Consider the following 20,081-nt stretch of genomic DNA (forward strand, 5'->3'; position numbering starts at 1 on the left):
TTTTACTCCTTGTGCTTGATTTTTGTTCCTATTTTTGGCTTCAATTGCCTCGGCCTTTTCTGGTTTTAACTGAGCATTTTATACAATTCCATTTTCTCTGCTGTCTCAAGCAGATCAATTACATTTCTTCTTTTTAGTTAAGTGGTTGCCCTAGAATTTACAACGCACATGTCCAAATGACCCAAATCCACTTTCAAATAACACTGCACTGCTTCATTAGTGGTGCAGGTACCTCATAATAGTTTTCCTACTGCCTTCCCTTACAACATTTCATCATTCATATCACTTATTTATAAGCTATAATCACTGAATTCATTGCCGCTATCTTTATTTTGATCAAACTGTTATTACATAAATTAAGAATAAGAAAAACACAAGATTTATATTACCTTCATTAATTTCTTCTCTAATGCCCTCCCTTTCTTTCTGTAGACCTGAGTTCTTGACCTATAACTTTTTACTTCTTTAGGAAGAACTTATTTTAACATTTCTTGTAAGGCAGTTCTACTGGCAGAAAACTCCCTCAATTTTTTGTTTGAAAAAATCACTACTTCTCCTTCGTTTTTTACAAAAGCTTACTAAGTTAGGATTTACTTTTATAAAAGTGTATCAGCAAATATTAAAATGTTATACTTGCTATTTTAATACTATGATACAAACACAAGACACAAAATATCCAGTGTTAAATACTGATCTCCCTTGCCTGACTCTTTTTAAATATTGAGTATTTTATATTTTATAGAAAGGAACTTTTATTTTATTTTAATTTTTTTTAATATTTATTTATTTTTGAGACAGAGAGAGACAGAGCATGAACGGGGGAGGGTCAGACAGAGAGGGAGACACAGAATCTGAAGCAGGCTCCAGGCTCTGAGCTGTCAGCACAGAGCCCTACGCGGGGGCTCGAACTCACAGACCGTGAGATCATGACCTGAGTGAAGTCAGACGCTTAACCGACTGAGCCACCCAGGCGCCCCAGAAAGGAACTTTTAGAGTTTAGTCAATACTTATGTATTATTGTTCCTCACCAAAATCTTCATGAAATCTAAGAAGTTGGTATTAAAGTAGCTATTTTTTTTCTTCTTGAATATTCTAAATGCCAGTTTAGATCAGCATTCAGATTTCCAGGGCATCAGAGATATACTAATACAGGACACACGAACATTTTTGGGCACATTTAAGTTTGTTTTCAGTATGACAGAAATGCCTTCAACTTTCAGATAATGGGGAAGAAACATCCTAAGCAAATATAAAAGATTGGTGGACCAAGTTACTTCCTAGCAAAAGTAATACATCACTTCAATCAATTTTTACACTAAATTCTTAAAAGCATTTGAAAAACACTTGTGTCTTCTAATTGTTAATGCATGCATGTGGTGGAAGATTAGACAAGTAATAGAAATCTTTGTTTTCAAATAAGTGGTCTTAATTTTTCTTCTTAGAGAAGTTTAAAGCAGCTTATCATAAACATATGCAAACTATCAATTTTTGTGGCTTTCAGGTAAAGTCCAACACTTGGTTCATACAGAGTGTATGAGATGCGGTTCTGATTCGGGAAAGGCAGAAAACAGATTATCCTATCCTACGCAGACTGTTTATCTACGTGTTAAGTACATGGGGAAGTGCTATAGTACTCCAGGACTATGCTTCCTGTTTTGAGGACGGTGAGACACAGCACGCACAGGGAGACACAGGTAGCACTCATGGCGAGACACAGGTAGCACGCACGGGATGGCATGGGAAGTTGGAACCTGGGGCCTGACCACCGTGTTGGGGCTTCAGAAGGGAAATCTCACAAGGCATACCCAAAAGGAGGACTAAAACACCTTCCAGTGTTAATTTAGCCCCTGTTGAAGACCTAGGCTCAGTGCTGGAGGCTCTGATGCAACGCTTTTTCGTCTTCAAAGAGTTACAATTGCAGGCTCTTGTTCCGAGGTGCTGTGGTCCAGTGGATTTATTTATCCACCACGTGCATGCCACTTAACCTCTCCGTGTCAGTTTCCTCAAAGGCAGGACGGAAGTAAAAAGAGCATCGCTTGCGTAATTTGGTCAGAATGAAACGCTTCACGTACAGACGCGAGGGTGCTGCCTGGCATTCAGCGAGGCGCCCAAGAAATGCCAAGTGCTGCCCTTATCAGTCCTGTTCCCCAGGAAAGATTCCAACGTTTGGATGAGAGAGGGCGACTGAAAAACACTGAGCTCCAGCGCCTGTGGCGCTCTTGGGGAGATGCACCACAAACCCAAGATCCCCAGTGGTCTCAGACCGAGACGCGCTTTCTAAACAGAGAAGAACAACGCGCCTGGCCTGGCCTGTTCCAGACGCGCGGCGCGGGGCCGCCCACGACTTCGGTGCCAGGCTTTCCGGAGCGCAGCGCGCCCGGCCGGGGGCCGGGGTCCGGGGAAGGAAGCAGGGGAAGAGGAAGTTCACTGGGCGCGGCAGCAGGCGGGCGGGGCCAAGAGCCGGGACCGTACAGGCGGGCGGGGCGCAGTGGGGGAGCTCGGCGCGGCAGGGGCGGGGCGCGGCGGAGTCGGGGGCGGGCCGGCAGTGCCGCGAGCTCGGCTGCAGGGACCGGCGGGGACGTCGCCTGCTCCGAGCTCAGCCGAGCGAGAGGACTTTGCGAGCCATGCTCGCGGCTGTGGGCTCCCTGGCGGCCGCCGTCTGGGCAGTGCTGCATCTGCGCACGGTCCTGCTGGGTGCCGTCGCCTTTCTGTTCTTTGCTGATTTCCTCAAAAGACGGCGCCCCAAGAACTACCCGCCGGGCCCCGTACCCCTGCCCTTCGTGGGCAACTTCTTCCATCTGGACTTTGAGCGGTCGCACCTGCAGCTTCAGCGGGTAGGAGCGGGTGAAGGTGCCCTGACCCTGACCTGCGGGACAGGGGCCGTCCCGGGGATCGAGGGCGGGAGGCTGGGGGGCTGTGCAGCTAATGCAGGGACCCTGGTAAACCCTGCTTTGAGCCCCGGTTTCCCAATGGTCAGCTGGCATCATTACACCTGCCCTTTCTAGAAGTGAAATAATAGTCACTGTTTACTATTAAAGTATGCCAGACTTGCTACATTCTTTATTGTGTATCTTGTGAAATGTTACTGGAACAGCGTATTTAGCATATGATCACTTTGTCCTCTTTAATATTTTTATCCTTGGGGAAAAAAAAAACCGCTGTACTTACCTTCTTTGAGGCTGTATTTACTGAGTGTAAAATGGTGACAGTACTACCTAAATCCTCACCACTTTTCAATAACTGAGCCCCTCGCTTTCAATCTCTTCTCCCTGCGATCTGCTGTCACTAAAGTAATCGCTGTAAAATGTCATCCCTCGGCTTAAATTTTCTTAGTGCTTCCCACTGCTTTCCAGAGTGAGGACTTATCAGGGAGCCCCTTGGAACTCTTTCTGACTAAGCCTCTTTCCACCTTTTTATAATCATATCCCGCCAGGCTCCTCTGGTTTACTTAAAATTCCCTGTAAAATTCTGGTTAACCCTGGCTCCTCTGATTTACTTAAAATTCCCTCCAACATCCAGACTTCTCCCAAGAATCCTCAGCTGGTTTCCTACCACTCAGCACAGGCACCTAGCTGAATGACAACACTGTGATAGGTGGTTGTGATGGTTAAATAAAAACAATGGTCACACATGCTTTTACTAGGTGCACAGTATTAGTCCCCTTCCCCTTTCCCTAGACATGCCTGGAGCACTTTAAACTCATGTCTATACATGTACAGAGGGAGAAGGTTTTATCACTTTCTTGGAGAAACACCCAGTTGGTAACACTAAGTGACAGGATTAGTCATAGAATTTTAAAGCGAGGCTCCTAAACCTATACCCGTGTTTAAGAAATGTGTTGTTCAATTTCCAAGCATTTGGAAATTCTCCTGCTTCCTTTCTGTTAATGATTTTTCAGTTTGTTGCCATTATGGTGAAAGGACATAGTTTGTGTAATTTCAGGTCTTTTAAATTTGTTAAAGTTGGTTTAATGACCCAAGATACAGTCCCATGCATGCTTGAAAAAAAAAAGTATTCTACAATTTTGGGGATAAGTGTTCTGTATATATCAATTAGATATCATTGGATGATCCTGTTTATTTCTTCTACACTCTGACCTCTTATCTACCAATTCTGTTAATCACTACGAGAAGCATGTTGAAGTCTCCAACTCTAACTGAAGGTTTGTCTATTTTCCAATTCCATTCTGGTAGTTTTTCCTTTATGTATTTGCCATTTCTGTTATTTGGTGCATACACATTAAAATTATTATATCATCTTAGTGAATCGACTCATGTTATTATGTAATATCCCTCCTTATGCCTGGTGATTTTTATTGCCTGAACTTTAGCTGATATGATGTGACCACACCAGCTATCTGTTGATGATTATTTGCATGGTATATGCTTCTTCATACTTTCACTTTTAACCTGTTTGTATAATTATATTTGAAATCAGTTTCTTGTAGACAGCATATAGGTGGGTCATTTTTTTTTTTCATTTTGCCAGTCTCTCTTTTAATTGGTGGGTTTAGATCATCTTATTATTTATTTTCTATTTTTCCCCTCTTTTTTATTCCCCTATTTATTATTTTTCTGTTTTCCTGTGGGTCACTTGAACATTTTTTTTTTTAGAATTCCATTTTAATTTATTTGTTGTGCTTTTCAGTATATCTCTTTGCATTGTGTTTAAGTGGCTATCTAAGGATTATAATAGGCACATATAGCTTATTGTCATCTACTAGTGTCAATATTTTGCCACTTCAAGTTCAATGTGGATACCTTACAAATGTTAGATCCTTTTATCCTCCCTGCTTTACACTATCATTGTCTTAAATATGATCTCTCTATGGGGCGCCTGGGTGGCTCATTCAGTTGAGCGTCCAACTTCGGCTCAGGTCATGATCTCACGGTTTGTGAGTTTGAGCCCACCTTGGGCTCTGTGCTGACAGCTCAGAGCCTGGAGCCTGCTTCGGATTCTGTCTCCTTCTCGCTCTGCCCCTCCCCACTTGTGCTCTGTCTCTGTGTCTCTCAAAAATAAATAAATGTAAAAAAAAATTTTTAAACATATTCTCTCTATATATTGAAAACCACATCAGACAATATTATAAACTTGCTTTTAACTGTTAAGCACATTTACTCATTTATTTACCCTTATTTTGCTGTTTCTTTATTCACAATTTTCCAAATTTCTACCAATATCATTTCTTTTCTACCTGAGGAACTTTCTTTAGCCCTTCTTTTAGAGTCAGTCTGCTGGCAAAAAACTTCTGTTAACTTCCGCTTACCAAAAAATATCTTTATTTCACTTTCGTTTCTGAAGTATATTTTCATTTAATATAGAATCCTAGGTTAACAGTTTCTTTCATTCAACATTTTAAAATGTTGTTCCACTTCTTTCTGGCCTCTGTGGTTTCTAATGAGAAACCACATTTGAATTGCTGTTCCCCATAAGTAATCAGTTGTTCCTCTCTGCTGCTGTCGAGAAGTCGTTTTGCTTTTTAGTTTTCAGAGATTTGATTATGGTACGTCGTGGTGTTGATTTCTTTGGGTTTATTGGGTTCTTGGATCTGTAGGCTGATCTCTTACCAAAGCCAGGAAGTTTTCAGCCATTGTTTCTTCAATATTTTTTCAATTCCACAGTCTTTTTCCTTCCTTTCTGGGACTCTTGGACACTGATGGTGCAAATGTTAGATCTTTTGTTATTCTAACGTAGGTCCCTGAGGCTCAGTTTTTGTTCTTTTCAATCTATTTTCTCTGTGTTGTCCTGACTGTATACAGTCTCTTGATCTTCTCAAGTTTCACTGGTTCTTCTGTCATTACCCTTCTACCATTGATTTGCTCTCCTGAGTTTTTGTTTAGATAGTTGCATTTTTAAGTTTTAATTTTTCCCTTTGGTTCTTATACCTATCATTTATTTCTTTGGTAAGATTTTCTATTTAAAATTTTTGAGAGTATTTGTAATTGTTTGTTAAAACATATTATAGCTGCTTTAAACACTTAACCCTATAAAGTTAAAACGCTTCTGTCCTGGGGCACCTGGGTGGCTCAGTCAGTTAAGCGTCCCACTCTTGATTTAGGCTCAGGTCATGATCTCAGGTTTTGTGAGTTTGAGCAGCACATCAGGCTCTGCCCTGACAGTGCAGAGCCTGCTTGGGATTCTCCACCACCATCCCCACCCCTCTACCATTCAGGCTGTCTCTGTCTCTCTCCAAATAAAAAAATAAATAAACAAACTTTAAAAAAAACCGCTTCTGTCCTATTAGGCTAGCCTTTTTCTGAAACTTTGGCTAGAGAAAGCAAGCCTTTCTTGGAGTTATTTTTGTCTGTGCCAATTAGTGTCATGAATAGTAGGAGGAGTAAAATGGAATGCTTTTACTCAATCTTGTATGAAATCATAAATTTGATATGTGCTTTTGGTTTACTACTAAGATAGATGTGATTAGAAAGGGTAAATGATTTGCCTGTCATAAAACTAGCTAGTGATGACACTGAGGCTAGGATCTTATCCATGGCCCGATGTTTTTTCATCAGAACTATTAAATTTTACTGCATACAGGTTTGCATTTTTTATGTATTTGGTTGTAAAACAAATGGAGTCAAATGGTGTATTTAGTTATAACTAAATTTACACTCTAGCAGTTCGGAAACATTAAGTACCAACTATTTGCTAGATCCTGTATGAGGACTTATATGTTCATTTTCATTTACTCTTCACAAAAGACACACAAGTGAGTCATTAGCTGGTGCTGTTTCCACTTTGCCACTGAGGAAAGTGGCTGCAAATAATAAAGTTGTCTGCTTGAGTTATTCAGCATAGATGACGGCAAAACAAGCACTTCAATCCAGAACTGTTTGACACTTACACCTATTCTGTACTTGTGCTACTTGACTTCTCATGACAGGGAAAGGATGACTGATTTATTCATGGATTCATTTATCGAACACACGTTTATGAAGCGCTTACCATATGACAGGCACAGCACAAAACAGTATATGATGCAATGTGTGGTGTAGACTCTTGGTAACCAAACGAAGTATCAAGAGATGGGATCCCTGGTAATGGGAAACCCTAGAGATAACGTCGTGTAGAATGTTGGAATAAATTGAGCTGAGCGTTAAATGGATGTTAGGCAAGTGGCCACGTGGAGTTCAGGGGACAGGAGATTTTAAATGGGACAAAGTGGCATGAGCTAAAACACAGCAACAGCACCGTGAAGAAACTAGCCTGTTTAAATGGGACGATGGGAACTTTCCTTGTATTTTTCCCCCTATATTTTAAAACTTTCTCTATCATGGCTATATGACCAATTAGAGGAGCATTTATCTAAATAAGAGAAAACCTTATTGTACTAAAGTGGGAAAATGGTAGATAAGGTGGATAAATGTATTAGGTAGCATACACATTAAGCTGCTTCTAACAGAGACCCCAAAATACAGTGGTGTAAAAAAAGGTTGAAATTTACCTCTCTCCCACAAATGAGTTCAGATGTAGGCAGGAAGCCCAGGATAGGGAGACTGCTTTCTATACCTCAAGACGATCCAGAAACTTCATTTCCTTCTTTGTTGTGCTCTGGTCCTGCAACCCCACTGTGTGTAAGTTCTGGTCCACGGGACGGGGAACGGGGTAGGTAGTGAGCAAGCAGTTTTTATTTAAGGATGAGACCCGGACAACACGCACGTCACCACTACTCATGTCCCACTGGCTACACCTGGAGAAGCTGGGGAATGTGGTTTTTGATTGGAAAAGTCATGTGGCTAGTTAACACTTAGTGCCATCACTCACAAAAAGAGAGAGAATATCTTCATCCTTTCATTTAACTATTTGTTTTTATTTTGCGAGAAAGAGAGAGCATACACATGAGTGAGAGAGGGGGAGAGAGAGAGCATCTCAAACAGATAGTGCAGAGCCTGATGTGGGGCTCAAACTCCCGAACTGTGAGAGCATGACCTGAGCCAAAATCGAAAGTCGACTGAGCCACCCAGACTGAGCCACCCAGAAGCCCCTCTCTAGAGCCCAAACTTTATGCCCACAAGCTAGGTGCTAAATCTCTGTTCCTACTTTTCTGAATGCTGAAAATGCTTTCTAGGATTGTTATAAGAACCAGACAACTTCATGAATATCAACTTGTTGCCAGAGTGCCAAGCACATAGTTGATACTCATTTCCACGTCTACCACTATTCCCCTTTCTTTAAAAGTTTAAAGCAAGAAATTCAAGGAGAGCCAGTGCTGTTGCATCCCAGGCATCCCTTGTCTGCCTAGTGGCTGGATGAGCTCCGCTATTCCACTCTCTGGCCTCTTCCTCATTCCGTTGTCAATATCGTATCAGAATGCCTTTGCTAAAATATACTCCCGGACAGATCAATAGCAACAAGTAATTGTGTTATTAATATTAGTATTGTGGCTACTAATCACAACAATCCTAAAGATGGGAACCCACAATACCCCCATTTTATACATTTGGAAATTGAGATAGAGAAGTTAAATAACTTGCCACCAAATCACACAGTGAGTGTGATTTGTAAGTGGGTTCAAACAGATTTGTATGACTTCACAATCCAAGCTCTTAAACACTCATTTACATTACGTCTCCTATTCAAACATCTTTGGTCTCCTAATTACAAGCAAAACTAGATCCAAACTATTTCAGCTGGCATGAAGGCTGTCCTCAATCTACCTCGGATTGCCTTGCCCAGCCTTGTTTCCTATCTCCTTACTCAAGTGAGGAGATACTTTTCCCAGGAAACCTGTCCTGGTGCCTGGTTCCCTTTATGTGCTTCCTTACTTTCCCTCGTCAAATGATTTCTTGTACAGAATAGTAAAAATAAGAACTGATTATTTTTCCATATGTTCCATTAGACTGGGAAGTGCTTTAAGTTAAGGACTCATTGTATCCCCAGCCCTTGGCCTTGACCTACCACATGGTCAGTGCTCTTTAATGAACCCTGCATTCCAGTCAAACCACACCGCTTACTTGTCCCTGAACACCTCCATTTTCCTACCTTGTATTTGCATATCCTGTTCCCACATTACATGTCCTTTTGCTGGCAGCTTTTGTTTAAGATATAGTTGAAATACCATCTCCTTTTAGAGGTTTTCTAATACATTTGGGGTGGAAATTCATTTCTTCTTTCAACGGCTTCATGTTCCTTTCTACCAGCATCATAGCATATATCACTTCTGCTGTGCATTAGTGTTTTCTGCAGTCAGCATTGCTCAAGAGACTTTGATGCTGTAGGAAAACACCGAATCATATTGACCTTTGTACCGCCCCATGTGTTATAACATAACAATGTCACAAGGTGCCTGGCAACTCTTAAGCATTTTATAGAAATGTATAGAACCGAACTTGAATTTGCTTTCCACAGACTGTTCTCAGAAGCCTAGCACAGCCCCCAAGAACTACCTGTGACACCAGTATTCTTAGCAGGGGCTCATGGGCCCCAAGGGACTGGTGAACCCCTGAAACTACATGCATGACTGTGCTCATGTGTACAGGAGTTTACTGGAGAGCGGATCATGCCATACACTAGATTTTCAAAGGATTCTGTGATTCAAAAAAGAGTAAGAACCATTGTTAATAATGGTTTATTCCTAATTTCATTAGGTCTGTTTTTCTTTTTCCTGTCCTTCGCCCTCCTTTCTCCCTCCCCCTCCCCCTCTTTTTCTCCTCCTTCTCCTTCTTCTTTGCTTTATTGGATAGAAATAATTGTCGGGGTGCCTGGGTGGCTCAGTCGGTTCAGCATCCGACTTCAGCTCAGGTCATGATCTCGTAGTTCGTGAGTTCGAGCCCTGCATCGGGCTCTGTGCTGACAGCTTGGAGCCTGGAGCCTGCTTTGGATTCCGTGTCTGCCTCTCTCTGCTCCTCCCCACTTGCACTCTGTCTCTCTGTCTCAAAAATAGATAATCAAACATTTTTTAAAAGTTGAAAAAAATACAATACTGTACATATCGGGGAAAAGATGATAAATCTTAGTAACATATAGAAACAACGTGCATTTTAGGGAGCTTATTTGAATGATACGTGCACACACACAGCTCAGTGCTGGTCAGAGTTTGGGGGAGCACACGCTCTCACCTGCTGCCCATGGAGTGAGAATTGCTACACTTTTCCTCTCTTTGTGTCTTTGTTATGTTGGCTCTTGAGTTTAAGGACTGAGATGAGGTGGAATCTCTCCCAGTTGTCTCTTGGTAATCGTAGTTCACGCACTTGTCTCGCTAAACGCCCCCCCCCCTTCTAATTTTTCATTATTCTAAACATTTATTTTGCTCCACCTTATTATGTAAGCACTTAATCCCACAATTGGGGTTTTTAATCCTTTGTATCAAATTCCCTCATATTACTTTTGTTCACCTTTTATAGCTCCCACATTCTTTTCTTATTTTTCTATTTTCCTTTCTGATATTAAGCCTATTTTAGCCTCCTGAATCATCCTACTTTTAACCTCTTTTGTTCTCTTACTCATTTGAGTAATGACTTGGTTATTGTTGTACATTCGACAGTACGGTCTACCTTACAAAGTCTTTTCAGATGCCCGGTGGGTCATACACTTAAATCCATGTAAAGTGATCAGCATAGTGCCCAGCCCAGTGCATGTAGGAACTGTTAGGCATCACCATAGTCAACAGGCGCAGGGAGGTCATTTGACCTATGTTTACACAGCTGAGTATGCCATGAAAGTTTTTTTTCAATTTTTTTTTGTTTATTTTTTTAATGTTTATTTATTTTTGAAGGAGAGAGACACAGCGTGAGTGGGGGAGGGTCAGTGACACAGAATCCAAAGAAGGCTCCAGGCTGTCAGCACAGAGCCCGATGCGGGGCTCGAACTCACAAGCTGTGAGATCATGACCTGAGCGGAAGTCAGATGCCCAACCGACTGAGCCACCCAGGCACCCCTTTGTGAAAGTTTCTGATGCAGTTCTTTTGGACTCATACGTGGGCAGAGAGCTGATAGAGCAGAAACTCTGAAGTCGTTCAGTTCAGCAAATACTAATGGAGTGTTCTGTTCCTTCCAAGTACAAGCTGAGATTCTAGGTTGTACGTGCACTTTGTCAGGAGTCATTTAGCTTAATCCGAGATTTTCACCCATTCCAAAAACATCTTTTCTGAATAGAATAAATTAGTCAAGAAATCTTTCTCATAAAGATTAAGAAGTTCATCGAGGCAGTCAGCAAGATGAAACAAAAAAGATTCTGCTTGATTTTTATGGGCCCTTTCCTGCTACGTCTTAGAGACAAAGACGTGTACTTTAGAGGCAGATGAATTTGAGAAGGAATCTTGGCTTTACTCTTTCCAGGGAGATAGGAGCTAGACAGGAACAAAGACTGATGGAAGGCTCTGGGCTGAGAGAACAAGGGAAGATTGAGTTCGGGCTTGGTTTTTAATGTGGGGGCAGGGAGGCGGAATGAGGCTGGTGTAGTCTGTTGTGTTTGCTCTGAGCGGGGTGGTGGGGTCTTAGGCGCTAAGGGTGACAAGGGGGAGCATGCGTGCATGGAGACTGAGAAGGAGGGGCCACAGACACCCAGAGGAAATGGGGCCCTTCTGTTTGGTACCACTGCCTGCAACTAGCCACAACCCCGGGTGGACAAGAGGCGGGCGTAGGGTCTACTCAGAGTCGTCTCTTGAAGGAACAAGTCAGGAACCACCTTGATTAGTAGCCATTTGTTCTCATCCAGCCCACTTGCACATCCAGCCCACGTCTGTACACACCACACAGCCTTCCATTCTCTCCCTGCCTCCTTCCCCCTTTCTCTCCCTCCCACTGAACTCTAAGGGCCTGGTGGCTTCTCAGGTTCAAGTCTTTGTCCTCAGATCTTACCTAATGCCTGGAAAATTCCCTTCACCACTCAATAGCTTTGTCATCTTGGTGACATTACTTCCTCGACGACTCCTTTTACCTTTTCTGAAAGACAAGGAAAATCATTAATGCCACAGGGTGGCTGCGAGATCGAATGAGGTAAACAGAGAAAGGGGCCTAATATGGCCCCCAGCGTCCATGTGCCTTCCCCCAGCACATCTCCATGTGCGCTCGTCCTCTCTGTTGCCATGAGCGTGTGTCTTCATCCCTTTGCACACAGAGCCCGTTTGTTCCTCAGGGACTCAAGCGGCTGTGCGCCAGGTACCAGAAAACAAAGTGCCTTTCACACTGTTGCTCTCATTCTTCTTCACAGAACCCTTTAAGGGAGGAACACTTTTTCCTTTTTATAGCTGAGGCTCAAAAACTGTGAAGCAACTTTCCCAAGAGCCACAGCTAGCCAACTATAGAGCTAAGATGCCCACATAGCTCCGGAACTAGAGTGCTTTTCCGCACAGCTGGCCTCAGCCCTGTCATGAATTTTCAGTTGTCTAGCACGTGTTGAGGAAGGGGACATTCTCTTCCAGTTAAACTCTTATGATTTACTGAGAAGTCCATGCTTGCAACCCAGAGTTACACTAAGCATATCAGCCTTTTTTTTTTTTTTTTTTGTGAGTCACATGTTCTGAATTCTGCCCCCCCCTCACTAGACTCTAAGGTGCTCGAGGTTAGAGACCTTGTTTGTTTTATTCTAGTTACATATTCATGTCTTGTTCTTGGGACAGTGTTGGATGCTCACTCAATTTGTGTAGGTTGAATATATGAATGAATGTTTATGAGGTATAGAAGCACATCCTGGAGCGATTTCAATCCTAGTCTAGCTGAGAGGAAGAGGAAAGAGGGAGCAGAGAGAAACGTTCCCATCATACCAAGGTGCACACACAGACTCTGCTCAGTACAAGACCTTCCTCAGCGACACACAACCCCTCCATTCCTGGACACATGGACATGTGCATAATCAATTGTGACTATTTGACTGTTTTTCAGCTTGTGGAGAAATATGGAAACATTTTTAGCCTGCAGCTCGGTGACATGTCTTTAGTTCTTATAACTGGATTGCCCTTGATCAAAGAAGTCCTTGTCGATCAGAACCAAAACTTTGTGAACCGCCCTACAACTCCTATCCGAGAACGTATCTTTAAGAACAATGGTAAGTTTCTTAACTAATGTACGGGGTGTATGCTTGATATTTTTATGATCTGTTAAAGGTGCCCTTGTGACTGTAATTCTCCAATACTCCCAGGGAGCTGGGCCATTATAAAGTTCCTACAGTTAAAGAAAGCTGGATTCCCACATTTGCTTATTAAAGGCACCCTCTTAGGGGCACCTGCATGGTTCAGTTGGTTAAGCATCCAACTTTGGCTCAGGTCGTGATCTCATGGTTTGTGGGTTCAAGCCCTGCATCGGGCTCTGTGCTGACAGCTCAGAGCCTGGGGCCTGCTTCAGATTCTGTGTCTCCCTCTCACTCTGCCCCTTCCCTGCTCATGCTCTGTTTCTGTCTGAAAAATAAACAAACATAAATTTTTTTTTTTTTTTTTTTAAAAAGGCACTTTAGAGAACTTGGCAGGGTCCTGTCAGGGATTTGAGAGAAGCTGTGTCTCCTGCATGAACTCACTCTGGAAGCACTGATTACTCAGTGAAAGCAGGGGAAGAGTCAATGCATTCTTGTTCTTTCTGCTTTCCATTCAGATCTCTTCCCCTGGGAAAATTCATGTGCACCGTTTCCTTCTGCTCCTTATGGAAGTCCCTCTTCTTGCCTCTAGTTCCTCCGCTTTCTTGTTAGGGCTGTGCCCCACAAGGTATCTCGAGCCTTCCACTCTGTGTTGGAACAGTTTGGCATGAACACTTAAAACTGTCATTAAATAAACATAAACATTTAAAAATCTAAATGGATAACTCAAATGTATTACTCCACCAAAGCAGCCTTTTTTTTTTTTTTTCCAGATGCTTTTTGAAATAGTTTATCTTTTAACGCTACCTCCACTCCATTTATTATGTGAGGCACGGTGCTAGGTTCTAGCAACATGACAATGAGTAGTGCTGACAAAATCCATGTCCTTAGGGAACTTACATTCTATTCAGAAAGACACTATCAATGAGTGCTAATAACTTAATGCATTAGTATCATTAAGCTGTGTGCAGGATGCATTTATCAGGGGCATCTAATCTAGCCCTGGGATTCAAGGAAAGCTAATGTAAATAAATGGCAATCAATTTAACAAAGTGAAGCAGCAGTCAGGCAGAGGGAATAGGAAAAGTCCCTTAGGTGGGAAGAAGGACAGTGAACTCGAGGAACTGAAAGGTGGCCCACGTGGCAAGTATAGGGATTAAATAGAGATAATTAAAGGGAAATTCAGCTGCTGAGTGCCAGGAATTGTTCATGCAAGTTCTTGCTAAGGGTGTTGGGTTTTATGCTCAATAACAAGGGAAACTCTAGAATTTTTTTTTTTTAGTGAATTTTTTCATTTTATTTTTTTAATTTATTTTTTAATATGAAATCTATTGTCAAATTGGTTTCCATACAACACCCAGTGCTCATCCCAACAAGTGCCCTCCTCAATGCCCATCACCCATCCTCCCCTCCCTCCCACCCCCCATCAACCCTCAGTTTATTTTCAGTTTTTAAGAGTCTCTTATGGTTTGGATCCCTCCCTCTCTAACTTTTTTTTTCCTTCTCCTCCCCCATGGTCTTCTGTTAAGTTTCTCAGGATCCACATAAGAGTGAAGACATATAGTATCTGTCTTTCTCTGTATGACTTATTTCACTTAGCATAACCAACGGTATGGGAAAAGATATTTGCAAATGACATATTAGACAAAGGGCTGGTGTCCAAAATCTGTAAAGAACTCACTAAACTCCACACCTGAAAAACAAATAATCCAGTGAAGAAATGGGCAGAAAACATGAATAGACACTTGTCTAACGAAGACATCCAGATGGCCAACAGGCCCATGAAAAGATGCGCAATGTCATTCCTCATCAGGGAAATATAAATCAAAACCACACTGAGATACCACCTCCTGCCAGTCAGAGTGGCTAAAATGAACAAAGCAGGAGACTATAGATGCTGGCGAGGATGTGGAGAAACGGGAACCCTCTTGCACTGTTGGTGGGAATGCAAACTGGTGCAGCCACTCTGGAAAACAGTGTGGAGGTTCCTCAAAAAATTAAAAATAGATCACCCTATTACCCATCAACAGCACTGCTAGGAATTTACCCAAGGGTTACAGGAGTGCTGATGCATAGGGGCACTTGTACCCCCATATTTATAGAATGGTTTCAAGTGGAGAAAGGAATCATCATGTTTACATTGCACATTTATAAAACCTATGTAGGTGGCAGTGTAGAAAATGGTATACAGGGAGCAAGAGACTATTACAGCATTTTAGCTTAGAGAAGGTACTAGCTTGGACTAGGGAGGTGGCAAGAAACGATAGTAGGTTAGGCCAGGTTAGTGGCAGTGAAGATACATAGATTTAAGGTATCCAGGGGGTAAATCCAACAAGATAGGATGACCTGAATCATGGGTGATGGAAAGGAGAGTGAGGTGTTGAGGTGGACACCCAAATGTCTGCCTCATGTGGAAGAGGGCAGGTGTTTCGTTTGGCTTGAGTGGGGAGTTGTATGGAGAGCATCACGAAGCCGATCATGGATACGCTGAGTTTGAAATGCTTTTAAGTCAGCAAAGTCAGGCAGACAGTTGTGAATGTCTGGAGCTCAGGGGCAGAAAGAAGTGGTCACGATCAACAGATGCCATTTAAAAGTTTAGGAGTTAATGAGATTTTCCAGGAATGGAGTATTGAGGGAGAAGAGAAGAGGTGTTAGACCTTATCTTGAAGTACTCCATTACTTCAAAATTTGATAAAAGAAGATGAACCAGCATAAGGTATGGGGAGGGGGAAAATCTGGAGGCCATGCTGTCCTGAGCAATGCTGGAAGGGAGGGCTTCAGGAAAGAAGTGCTCCGTGCTACTGAAATATCAAGCAAGATAACATTGAAAAGTTTCCCCAGGCTGACAAAGAGGGCTGCCTCGTGGAAATGGTGAAGGCCAAAGCCAGACACTAAAAGGGGTTGCAGAACACTCTGGAGGTGAAGAAAACAAAGGAGTGTGGCCTTATCTGTGTTGGAAATCAGATGATGGTCTATTGAACACACTGAGTTGTTTCTGGGGTTTTGTTTTTGTTTTTTGTTTTTTTTGGGGGGGGGGTTGGCTCTTTGCCTTTCCATGTGCTATTTCTGCCTGGAATAGTCTTCCTTGCTTTCTTGAGTCATTCCTTCATCTTTCAAGTTCTAGCTTAGATAAGAGTCTCCTGGAAAGCCTTACCTCCTTATGGGTATAGATTTTTCTTGTCCATGGGTGCATTCTTAGTATGTAGCATAAAATCAATACTTAAATATACTTATGTGATTGGCAATCAAAGCATGGGCTTTGGAATCTAATTTGAACGTCTGTTCAGCTGCTTACTAACTGTAACCTTACAAAGTTGACGTTAGCCTTTGTGCCAAGGTTTTCTCATCAGCAAAATGGGAGGGCAACGTAATGATTATACCTACCTCATAGTGTTTCTGTAAGTACCAGTGACATAATGCAGTAAAAATACCAAAGCCCCTGTAGTGCCAGCAATGCAATGCAGTAATGCTAGCCACTGTATCTACTGCATATCCAGAGATATCTACTGTATCTCTGGATAGTTTTCAAGTGCCTCAGTGCCCTTCTCCTTCCCACCAATGCACGTTGCCATACCATTTGCCAGATATTTACATTATAGAATAAGAAAACCATAATGTTGGCTTTTTTTTTTCCTTCCAGGATTGATCATGGCCAATGGCCAGACTTGGAAGGAGCAAAGAAGGTTCACCTTGGCAACACTCAAGAACTTCGGTCTAGGAAAGAAGAGCTTAGAGGAATGCATTCAGGAGGAGGCCCGTAACCTCATCCAAGTGATAAAAGAGGAGAATGGTGAGTGTTTCCTAGGACAGGTGCAGGAGATTGTGACTCATTCATTCATTGAACAGATGCTTATTAAGTGCCTTACGTACCTAACCTGTGCCCAGCATTGTGCCAGGCACTGAGCATATTGCAGTGAACAGCTAACCATGACCTTGCCTTCATAGAGCTCTAGGATTAAGTGCAGGAAGATTAATATTAAATACATTACCGGTTTTAAACCCTGGTCATTAACTTGCCTTCCCAAGTATTGATGATTTGCTATATGTCAGACCCTAAGTAGGGGACTGTGGCTAGAGCCTCATAGGTGATTCTATACTTAAAATGTCCTATGTCCTATGTCCTGTAGAGGAGACTCTCTGTAGAAAATAGAAACAAACCAATCTGAAAGATCCGTCTCTTCTTCCACCTCCAGGACAGCCTTTTAACCCTCACTTCAAGATGAACAATGCAGTTTCCAATGTTATTTGCTCTATCACCTTTGGGAAACGCTTTGACTATGAGGATGCACAGTTTCAGGAACTGCTGAGGTTGCTGGATGATGTCACCTTTCAGGAGGCATCAAAGAGATGCCAGGTGAGAGGTTCTCTTTCAATATCTTGGGCTAGAATATTGGAGCTGATGTTCAAAACAGATGGGTTCTGACCTTTTGGTTTGTTTAAGCTAAAATATCACCCTTTGAAACTGACTTCACTCAAACTTACTGGAAGTCAATCTGTTGACTTTAGTGTTTTCTGATAATATAACCAGATATTTACTACATACAAAGAACATTTCTAACATTCATGTAAAGTACAAAACGTTACATGATATACACCTATGCATCCATGTTGTTTTCTTTAAAAAGCATGATATTGCCACTGCCTTTGAGTCCCGCCCCTCCACGTCCCTCCCTAACCCAGGCACTCCCCTGCCCCAGAAGTGTTCTTTGGTGCCTGGCTTCTCCCTCTGCAGATTGCGGATTCATCTGTGTTAATTGCTCTTTTCTTTTTTAAATCCTGAATAGTATTTCAGTGTATGAATACACCACTGTTTGTTGCTCTGTCCCTGTCTTGATGAACAGTTGGGCTGTTTCTAGTTTGGGGATGTTATGAATAAAGCTGCCATGAACATTCTTGTACAGTTGTTCATGTGGACACGTCCATTCATTTCTCTTGAATTTATACCGGGACATAAAAGATGCCTAAAGGTTTCAAAAGCAGTTACACTACTTACATGCCCATCGGCACTTGATATTATCAATCTTCTCATTCCATAGGGTACAGACCCTTGGGATTCAAACTTCACCCCTTCCTTGGTGGGCCCTGTACTCCATTTTGTCCCTGTGGGTCTGTGAGTCTGTCAAAAACTCTGTTCAGCTTCTTGGTCTCTCAGCCACTTTTCTGGGTTTGGAAGACACTTCTATGGCCAAAGCAACCCCAACTATTAAGGTCACATTTCTTGTATCTAGAAGTGGATTTGTTTCTATTTATTCCTGACAAACATCTTTGCCTGGAGCTTTATGGACCCAGTGAATCAAAACTGATAAAGCATTAGGATGATTCCATGCACATTAAAAGGGTGCAATGAATGTGAGCTATTATTATTATCAAAGTTATTTTTGAATTCCTTTTTCTCATTCCTAGTCATAGGAGTCCCTAATTCAATAACCTCATGTTCTTTGGCCCCATGAATGCAGAACCTAGGAAGTCATGAGAGTTTAGTGGGTACCCAGCTTATCTTCCCCAGGGAAAAGTAATTCCTGAGAGGGTTGGAAGGGGCAGTAGGGTAAGGCTAATAATAAGCATTTCTTGGAGTCCCCACATAGGCCAGGCATCTTGATGGACAGCAATATATACTTTACCATAGTTAATTCTTGCAAAAAACCCTTGAAAGATGAAATGGAGCATCATGGTGTGTGCAAGCAGGAATGGGAGTGTGTAAGCAAATCCAGATAGTGATCTACTGGCTCCGTCCTAGGTGCTGTATGGATCTCATGTCGCTCAGTCACCAGAAAAATCCTGGACCCCCACTGGCAGCTGGTTAAACTAAGGAGCAACAGATTACATCATTGTTATCATCATCATCATTATTATCAACAGAATATTATGGCTGGAAAGCAGCAGAGCTAATAGACCTGTGCCTGTATCTGTTTAAGTCTGAGTGATTTTCCATTATGTCATGCTTCTTTCTACCAGAAGATATTATTAGAGAAAATGTTTTCAAAAATACTTTATTTCAGTAAAATATGTCTTATCTACATGGAGATTACATCATAGCAGGGCAGACAAATCCATAAGATATGCATCTATCATCTATCTATATCTTACACACACACACACACACACACACACACACACACACTTGTGATAATTACCATGAAGGAGAATAAAATAGGATATGGGAACGGAGAGAGGCTGGCAGGGGTTATAGGATCATCAGGCTAAGACCACTCCAAGGAGGTGACATTTGAACAGCACCCTAATGAAGCGAGGGGCCAGAGTTATACAGATTTCAGAGGAAGAGTGTTCTAGGTGGAAGGAATAGCAAATGCAAAGACCCAAACAAGAACATCCTTGATGTCATCACAGGGGCCAGTGGTGCTGCACTGGAGAGAGTGAGAAAGAGCAAGATGGCGGGAAGTGATAGCAAAGGAGGTGACAGGTGTGTGCGGTGGCTGGCCCATGCAGAGCTTATAGGCCAGGAGCATTATGTAGAGCTTTGTCCGAAAGCCATGGCAAGTCATTGGAGGATTGAGAGCCAAGGAGTGAAATGATCTGATGAAGGTATAAAGTGATGCCCCTGGCAGCTCTGGAAAACAGACCTGGAGGGGGTTAAGAATGGAATCAGTGAGGCTGATGAAGCCTAACACAGCATCCAGGTGAGAAATGTTGGGTGTTTGTTAGGGGGGAACGTGGCTGGGGTGGTGAGCCGTGGTCTGAAACTGGACACATTTTAGATGGAGTGCTGAAGTGCTTTGCTAGAGGGTGACAGACAAGAGTCAAGGTGACCCCAAGGTTTTAAGAGCCAGTAAGTGAGAGATGGAAAGAGAATATCCATGGTTTTGCCTCAAAAAGCGAAAAATTGGCACCAAATTGTCTCTCTGAGTGTTTCGTTTTTCTCACTTAGCTCTACAATGTATTTCCATGGATTATGAAATTTCTTCCTGGACCGCACCAAACACTCTTTAGCAACTGGGAGAAACTGAAATTGTTCGTTGCTCAGATGATTGAAAACCACAAGAGAGACTGGAATCCTGACCAAACAAGAGATTTTATTGACGCTTACCTCAAGGAGATGGAAAAGGTGAGGAAATCA

General features: G+C 42.4%; 1 protein-coding gene across 1 annotated transcript in view; it reads left to right on the top strand.

The window, feature by feature from the left end:
* The first annotated feature begins 2,533 nt into the window (after positions 1-2,533).
* The window catches only part of LOC131504653 (cytochrome P450 2J2), a 30,010-nt gene continuing 12,462 nt past the window's right edge, over positions 2,534-20,081 (top strand). Inside the window, exons 1-5 of the mRNA XM_058717213.1 lie at positions 2,534-2,834; positions 12,823-12,985; positions 16,647-16,796; positions 17,200-17,360; positions 19,893-20,069. Coding sequence (XP_058573196.1) covers positions 2,625-2,834; positions 12,823-12,985; positions 16,647-16,796; positions 17,200-17,360; positions 19,893-20,069 — 861 coding nt within the window. The 5' untranslated portion in view covers positions 2,534-2,624. The remainder of the gene's footprint in view (positions 2,835-12,822; positions 12,986-16,646; positions 16,797-17,199; positions 17,361-19,892; positions 20,070-20,081) is intronic.

Source organism: Neofelis nebulosa, chromosome 2 (assembly GCF_028018385.1).
Source record: "Neofelis nebulosa isolate mNeoNeb1 chromosome 2, mNeoNeb1.pri, whole genome shotgun sequence".
Lineage (NCBI taxonomy): Eukaryota > Metazoa > Chordata > Mammalia > Carnivora > Felidae > Neofelis > Neofelis nebulosa.